Genomic DNA, 7,603 nt, shown 5'->3' on the forward strand with positions numbered 1-7,603 from the left:
GGCGCTGGGGAGCGGCAGCTGGGGGCGAGAGAGCAGCCGAGGGAAGGTCCTCAGGCACACGGACTGGCAGGGCCTGGGGGGTACACAGTCCTCCTGGGGGGGGGGCGGCCCTGCCCCCGCCCCGGGCCCAGGTCAGGATGCAGGGGGCCCAGGGCATCCTTTTCCTCGGGCGAGCTCGGCTCCCACGCGGTGAGGGCTGCCGCGCAGGCCAGGGTGGGGGGTGGCCCCCTGTGTTGCCTTGCGGAGGGGAAAGCAGGCAGGGGCGAGGGGCTGGGCCCGCGGCTTTCCCCGCAGCCCCGGTCTGGCTGCAGGGGTGCAATGCCCGAGCCTGCGCCCGGACATGGAGGCCGCGTCTCCCTCTAGAGAGGGCCACGATGTGTGGCCGACTAGAAAGCCCGCTTCCGGTCGGTGGAGAGTCGAGGGGTGGAGCGCTCCCTGGCCGCTTGCGTTCCAGACTGAGGAGCCACGTGGTGAGAGGCCCCTAGTGTCGGCCCCCTGGTTCTTGGTCCCCCTGGTTCTTGGTCGGAGCACCTAAAATGCAGGGGCCTGAACCAACCACAGAGGTGGCGGAGGAATCGAGGTCTCTGGGGAAATGGAGAGGCTCCCCCTTTAGGTGTGCAGGCTGAGTGTGGGCTGGGGGTGGTGAGAAATTGGGGGCCAGGCTGTGCCACCCACCCCCCTCCAGCCTCACCGGCTTCGGCTTCCTGTTGGCTGCCAGAGCAGGAGGGAGGGAGGGAGGGAGGGGGCAGCACCTTCCACACCTGGCCCTGCGAGGGAGGGGCGCCCTCCCCTCCCTCCTCCCTCCCTGCCCATCTGTGTATCTGCAGAGAAGCTGCGTGGCTGTCGCTCTTCACCAAGGGGAGCTGCGTGGAGGGCTAGAAGGGGCCATTGATCCTCCAGTCGCCCCCAGGCAGGGCCCAGGACCGGGATGGGATGCCACACCTCTGCCTCCCGCAGCCAGGAGCCCAGAGGAAAAAACCCTCGTAGGTCTCTAGCAGGCCTAGGGTCATTTGTGTCCGTGGGAACCGGTGGTGGGAGAGGCCCCACCCTGGTGGAGTAAGCTGTGTCCCCAGCCCTCAGGCCCTGGGGTTGGCAGGTCTGGGAGCCAGTCAGGCCTGCAGAGCCCTGGCCTGGTTCTCATCCAGGATGAAGGGGGACCGGAACTCGCGGCCTTGCAGGTACATCTCCAGACCCTGGAGACAATAAAGTCATGATGGCCACATTTTCACATCTAGTGCATAGAGGGGGCACAAACTCTTCTTGAGCCACAGTAAGGCAGGGCCGGAGAGGCTTCCAGAACAAGGCTTGGATGCCACCTTTAGACCCAGGCCCTAGCAGTCTCTAGGCATGCTCAGGGAGGTCCAGTCAGAGGGTCGGGGCCAGTATCGCTCCCTCAGCAAGGCTTCCATAAAGTCTTCCTTGCCGGAACCCCAAACGCTGACATCTTCCTGCCTCTCCGAGACCTATGAGGATCTTGATTCCTCATCCCCACTCATGGCCCAGAAGATCCTCTCTAACTTAAGGAACTATTTGCCCCATTGGTAAACTGAGTCAGAGCTGTGACCTTCCACCCCAGCACCCACTTCTCCCCAGTCTTCCCCCCAATCATGCATGCCCTACCCCAGAAAGCTCTAGATGGGGCCGTCGGCTCTCACCTCTCCAGCGTAGGACACCAAGGGTGAGATCTCACAGATGGCTGGAGGCTCTGTGCCGTCCGGCAGGCTGTGGGAGCCCACGTGTCAGCACCTGCTCCGGGGTGTGTGCCCTGGGGCTGTCCTTGCCTGACCCAGCTCCCCAAGGTCTCTTCTCAGCAATCCCCGCTTCCTCTGCACACCCGGAGCCCTCCGCAAACTGCCCCTGCCCAAGTGGCAGGCTCTTCTTTGGGCGGGAAAACCCCCCCTCGTCCCTGCAGGCACCCCTCACAGCACCCGGGCAGCCAGGTTAGGCTGGGGCTGCGGATAACTGAGAAGATGGAAACCTCACGTCCTTTCCTTCGCTGGCCCTGAAGAGTGACCTGCCTTGCTGTTTTCCAAATGTCATGCCGAGGTCTTGGTTTCAGAGCTCATAAGTGAGTCAGGAAGGGTGGCAGCCACCCACCTCCCCCAGTCCCCAAGCAGACTTCTAGGGGTTGGCCCCGAGGCCCCAGTCACCGCAAGGTTGGCCAGGGCATGTGGCCACTCGGAGCACAAGGCCACACCACAGCCCAGCAGAGTCGGCAAGCCTGGGGCTGGGGGATGGACCCGGATAGCCTGATCCTTTGGGGAGCACGCTGAGGCCACACTCACCTGGGCAGTTCAGGGAGCCGGGCCCCACACGCATCCAGGAAGTGGGCCCCTGCCTGCAGGGCCCAGCGGTAATGCTGCATGAGCAGGGCACGCCGGGTCATGGCGGGGTTGTCTCTGGCATCCGAGGCAGCATTCTTCAGAGGAGAGAACTCCTCCTCCCGAGACACTTCAAAGGCCACGAAACTCCTATGTGGATGAGAACTAGTGACCAGATGTCCTGGCCAGAGGCCCTGGTCCTGGGCAGGTGAAGGCTGCACTGCAGTGACGATGAGAAGGGCCAGTCGCCTCCATGGAGGGCCCACAGGCACCACCTGCATCTTTGCTCCTGAGATCCCTGCGGCTGCTTGACGTCCTTCCATTCCCACCAGCCAAACCCCCAGACCCTGGGACCCCAGAGTAAGAGCCAACCACCCCCCCGGGGAGGCCCCCAGCCCCCTGGCCTGGAAACAACCTCCTAACCCCGGGCCAGGAACAGACAGAGGGCTCAGGAGGAGCAGGGGTGTCTCCCCGAGTACACAGCCCCAGATGCTGCCATGCTCACACTGCGGGGGCTGCTTCCCCTGGTGTTGTCCCTGAGCCTGCCTACAGCCCCTGCTCCCCACTGCAAAGGGGGTGGCCCCACTGTGTGCCCCACATGCCTCCATTCCCGGCCCAGCTGGGCCTCAGAACCCACCACCAAAACAGAGAGGAAAGAAAGAAAAAATAAATGACTTCTGCCACTAACTTAGCAAACGGGAACACATCAAACACAAACTTCTCCATCTTTATCCCGTTTGGTTTTATCGGCTTTACCGGATTTCCCTCCTCATCCACGTATGGGACCTTCTTCACAGCCACATGTGGCTTCAGCAAGGGCTCAAACTCGCTGGAGAACAACAGGATGACAAGAGGAGGAAAGACACAGTTCAGATAGGACACCCCGGGGAGCCACTCTGGCCACCACCCGCGGCCACCTGCTGAGCACACCTGCTGACCATCTGGAGGAAGCCTCGGGTGAAGAAGTGGTTGCAGATGTTGCCCAGGCTGTAGAGCAGGTGCCCATCAGGCCCACGAAGCTGAGCAGTCTCGGGGCTGACCTCGCTGTACTCCACCACCTGGGGGACCCCGTCCACCTGGCACACCACACCCACTGGCTCCTCTGGGTAGGCCTTTTCCACCACCTGCGGCCAAGGCCTGGGCTGGGAAGGCTGACGGGGCGGGGCCCGGCAGACCGGGGGCGGGGCTGGGAGGAGGGGCGGGGCCAGGCGGACAGGGGGCGGGGAGGAGGGGCGGGGCGAGGCAGACCGGGGCGGGGCCAGGTGGACCGGGGTGGGACTGGGAGGAGGGGCATGGCCGGGTGGACCGGGGACGGACGGGGGGAGGGGACGGGGCAAGGCGGGGGCGGGTGGGGGGCTCACCTTGGCCCCACAGTCTGCGCCGCGAAGCACGCAGAAGCCAATGAAGACCGGGTCAGCCAGCCGCACGAGGATGTTGTCCACACAGTACACATGCACAAACTCCACTCCTCGACGCTCCATGTCCTCCAGAATCTGGTGGTCTGACAGTGCGCAGTACAGCCCCCCATTGCCATCTGCAGAGGGAGAAGGACCGCTCTTTCGAGGACTCCAGCTGGGCTTCAGCCATCTAGTCCAGGGCGTGCTGGAGGCAGGGGAGGCCCCTTGGGGCTGGACCTTGTACCTGAGGCAGCTCTTCATCACTATCCAAGTAGCCCTATGGTTGTCTCATGTGACAGATGGGAATCAAGGTCCAGAGAGGGGAGGCCACTCGGGCAGGACCATAGAGCCTGGGGACAGTCTAGGGGTGGGGATGGGTGACTCCCCTTCCTTGTGCAGCTGGGGCAAGGGTGGCTCAGCTGCTCTGGCCCCTCACCAGAACCCTGGCCTGGAATGCTGGGGAAAAGGTAGCTCCTCCTGGGGCGCATATGATGGAGCGGCAGTGATGGTAGCAGGCAGAGGGGGTTGTGGAGGAGGGTCCCTGTTCCCAGCAGGGCCTCTGGCTCCCGTTTTCCCCTCTGTCCACAGTTGGAAGCAGGAACTTATGGTCCTCCCAGAAGCTCTAGGATTGTGGGGGTTTCCTGACCATACTGCCATGGGTCCTGGGAGGCCATTCCTCTGCCCGGATGCTCCTGTGTGTCCCTGCCAGTCCCCAGTGCTGTTTCTCAAAGGACACTGGCCCTGCTGCTATGCAGCAGCCTTCCTCACTTACAGCCTGCTTGACTCTCCCCCTTTTGCCCCAACCTTCACTGATGGTTCCTATGCTGTCAGGTCAGCTGGTCTCGCGACCCACCCAGAGCTGGTAGCCCTGACATCTGGAGTCCGTGTGGGTCTGTGTCAGCCTTACAGCCCATCCAGCCCTTCTGCTCCCCGGGGCCCCATCCTGTCCTTGCTCTATTCCATGGTGACAGTGGCCTCTGCACCGCACATCTCCTGGCGACTTCCAGCCTGGACCTCAGGGTTCTTGTGACATTTCGAATCCAGCATCTAGAACAAAACTCCCAAGTGCAGGACCTTCCATGTCTAGTAATCTGCCAGCCACTCCTCAGATGCCCCAGGCCTCCACGCCCACAGCCCGGCCCCCACTCCGCTCACATCTGCTGGCTGGATCCTGAAGCTCCTCAGGTGGGGTCCCTGGTCCCCCAGGTGCCAACCTGACTGGCTGATTGCTGCTGGATTCTGCCCAGCAAAGGCCTTGTGAAAGGAAGGTAACTGGTTCCTAAGATGCAGTCTCAGGGGAGGAAACTGAATGTCTGCATCATTCCCCTCAGGGTGGGTGGCACCACGTCTGCAGGTTTAGAAGCTTTAGAAAAGTTCAAGTGTCAGGCTGTAAGTGTGCAGCCCCAGGCTTCCCAACTGGGCCTCCAACCCTTGCTCAACAGGCCTGCCTTGGCTGCATGTAACTGTCCTTGGGGGCCAGCGGTCCTGAGCATTAGGCATTTCCCACCACCCCTGAGGGAGTGAGAACTGTGTAAGTGAACGAGGGCCCCACCTGGCCTGCTCCTGACCCCACGTGTTCATTATTTTGCTGTCAAACATGAGAGGGTTTAGCACTCAGTTGGTCCATCCCGTGCAACTTCAAAGGCTGCACAGATGCCTGGGGCACAGGGCCATCAGCTCCACTGTACCTGTGTCAGTGGGGTGGTCCCCACCCAGGCTCCAAGCCCCATCTTACTTCCCACTTTCTCAGGCCAGTCCAGGGGTCTGCCATCCCAGCTGGGGTTCTCTGGAAGCAGATGCTAAAGTAGAGTTTGGGATATAGGAAAGCAGTTGAGGTACCACACTGGACAGGATGGGAGCAGGCAATCAGCTGCAATGGCAGTCTGCCACGCCTTGGTTGGGCTTTTTGTACTTTCACCTGAGTCACTGGGAATTGGGGAGAGTGTACCGGTGTGTGACAGCTCCTGTAGGTGAGGCTGACCCCGAAAGAGCCGATGGCTGGGGCTGTCTGCCGGCCACACTGTACTCAATGAGTAGCAAGCCTTTCCTGGCAGCATACGTGCATGTCCACCACACCCCTTCACCCCAGCACCTAGGGATTTCCCGGCCTCAGGCAGCTCCCACCTGCTGCCCCAAAGCCCCTGCAGCCTTCACAATCAGGGGGGATAAGCAGACAAACTGCACGGCAGCCACAGAGGAGTCTGGCCCACTCTTTCTGGACCAGGAGGGTTCAACCAAGGCTGACTCAGAGGTGAAGGAAACCAGTGCCTGGAAGAGACCTACAGAAGCAAGGAGAGAAAAAAAAAAAAAGAAGCAAGCAAGGAGAGCAGTGCCCCTGAAACAGGATCCAGGATCACTGGGGTTAAAATGCCCTGAGAGATTCAAGGAGGTATCACATATATTGAATGGGAATAAATTGCTATAAAAGAAAAGGAACAAGAGAGGCTCTTGGTAATTAAAAATATTGCTGCTGATAAAATTCCACAAAATAGTGGAATACTGGAATATGGAGCGAAAAACAAAAAGGGTGATGGTGGCAAAAACATACCATGAAAGAAAAGACATGGAGGCCTACCCTAGCGCTTCTCAAATCTTTTCATGCAGACAAGTCACCTGCAGATCTTAAAATGCATATTCTGACCCTGGGATTCTGGGGTGAAGCCTGAGTTTCTCCAGTTCCCACATCTTCCGAGGGAGCTGCTGCTGCTGCTACTGGTCCAACAGGCTGTCCTTGGAATCCTTGAGGGTCAATCAGGTGAGAAGGAGAATAGGGAAGTAGAAGGGAGCCTAACAGAAGACATTTGGCAACTGAAAACCTTCTGGTTTCAGGCCGTGGAGGACAGATGAACAAAACCCACTTCTGAATACATCTTGTGACATTTCAGAGTTCCAAGGATCGGTGAAGGTCTCAAAATAATTCAGAAAGGAAAAGCAGGTCAGCCACAGCCACCATAATCCTGATACCAGAAAGCAAAGGCACACCTTCCAAATCCTGACAGGCAGTGGAACTCTGCTTCCAGTAACACTGTTGTTGTTTTTTTTTTTAAGATTTTATTTATTCATAAGAGACAGAGAGAGAGAGAGACAGAGACACAGGCAGAGGGAGAAGCAGGCTCCATGCAGGGAGCCCGACATGGGACTTGATCCCGGGACTCCAGGATCACACCCTGGGCCAAAGGCAGATGCTCAACCGCTGAGCCACCCAGGCATCCCAACACTGTTTTGAAGGAAAGCCAATTTCATCTGATATTAGCATAAACACGCCAGTTCATTCATGCTTGTTGTTCCCATAGCATTTTCCAATGTAACAATAAGACAAATAAGCACCTAAAAACAGACTCCCCAAAATACATGAAGCAAAAACTTCCAGAACTAGGAGCACCTAGATGTCTCAGTAGGCTAAGCATCTGACTCCTGGTTTTGGTCAGGTCGTGATCTCAGGGCTGTGAGATGGACACCCAGGCCAGGCCCTGAGCTGTGTGCAGACTCTGCTTGAGATCCTCCCTTTCCCTCTGGCCCTCCCCCAACCTCACTCATGCTCAGTGCTCTCTCTTTCTCAAATAAATAGATAAATAAATAAAATCTTTTTTTAAAACTTACAGAAATGAAGAAATAGACAATTGACAAATAATATTTAATATCTAACTCTCAATATGGGTAGAACAAGTAAGCAGAGTGTCAGCAAGGGTTAAGAAGACTTGAACGATGCTAGCAGCCAATCTGACCTCACTGGCATCTATACAACACTCTACCCAACCGCAGCAAGTAATACATTTTTCTCATGTGTATATGGAACGTTCTCCAGTGTAGAACATATGCTAGTCCATGAAACAGGTCTATATAAATTTAAAATATATGAAGTCATGCAATATATTTTAATCATAA

At 58.0% G+C, this 7,603-nt stretch overlaps 1 protein-coding gene across 1 annotated transcript; it reads right to left on the minus strand.

Annotated features, from left to right (window-relative positions):
- Positions 1 to 61: 61 nt before the first annotated feature.
- On the minus strand, positions 62 to 4,028 carry LOC144285846 (UDP-N-acetylhexosamine pyrophosphorylase-like protein 1). Its single transcript, XM_077851526.1, has 6 exons — positions 3,683 to 4,028; positions 3,252 to 3,445; positions 3,010 to 3,150; positions 2,286 to 2,471; positions 1,656 to 1,722; positions 62 to 1,193 (listed from the first exon to the last, which is right to left on the minus strand). Exons 1-6 carry the CDS (start codon positions 3,977 to 3,979, stop codon positions 1,110 to 1,112), a joined length of 969 nt encoding a protein of 322 aa, XP_077707652.1. The 5' UTR covers positions 3,980 to 4,028; the 3' UTR covers positions 62 to 1,109.
- Positions 4,029 to 7,603: the final 3,575 nt, after the last annotated feature.

This window comes from Canis aureus, chromosome 16, assembly GCF_053574225.1.
Source record: "Canis aureus isolate CA01 chromosome 16, VMU_Caureus_v.1.0, whole genome shotgun sequence".
Lineage (NCBI taxonomy): Eukaryota > Metazoa > Chordata > Mammalia > Carnivora > Canidae > Canis > Canis aureus.

Coding starts and splice junctions, on each gene's coding strand:
- LOC144285846 (XM_077851526.1), bottom strand. CDS start 3,979: ATGAAGAGCTGCCTCAGGTACAAGGTCCAGCCCCAAGGGGCCTCCCCT. Junction 3,446..3,682: donor GCGCAGACTGTGGGGCCAAG/GTGAGCCCCCCA, acceptor CCTTGGCCGCAG/GTGGTGGAAAAGGCCTACCC. Junction 3,151..3,251: donor TTCCTCCAGATGGTCAGCAG/GTGTGCTCAGCA, acceptor GTTGTTCTCCAG/CGAGTTTGAGCCCTTGCTGA.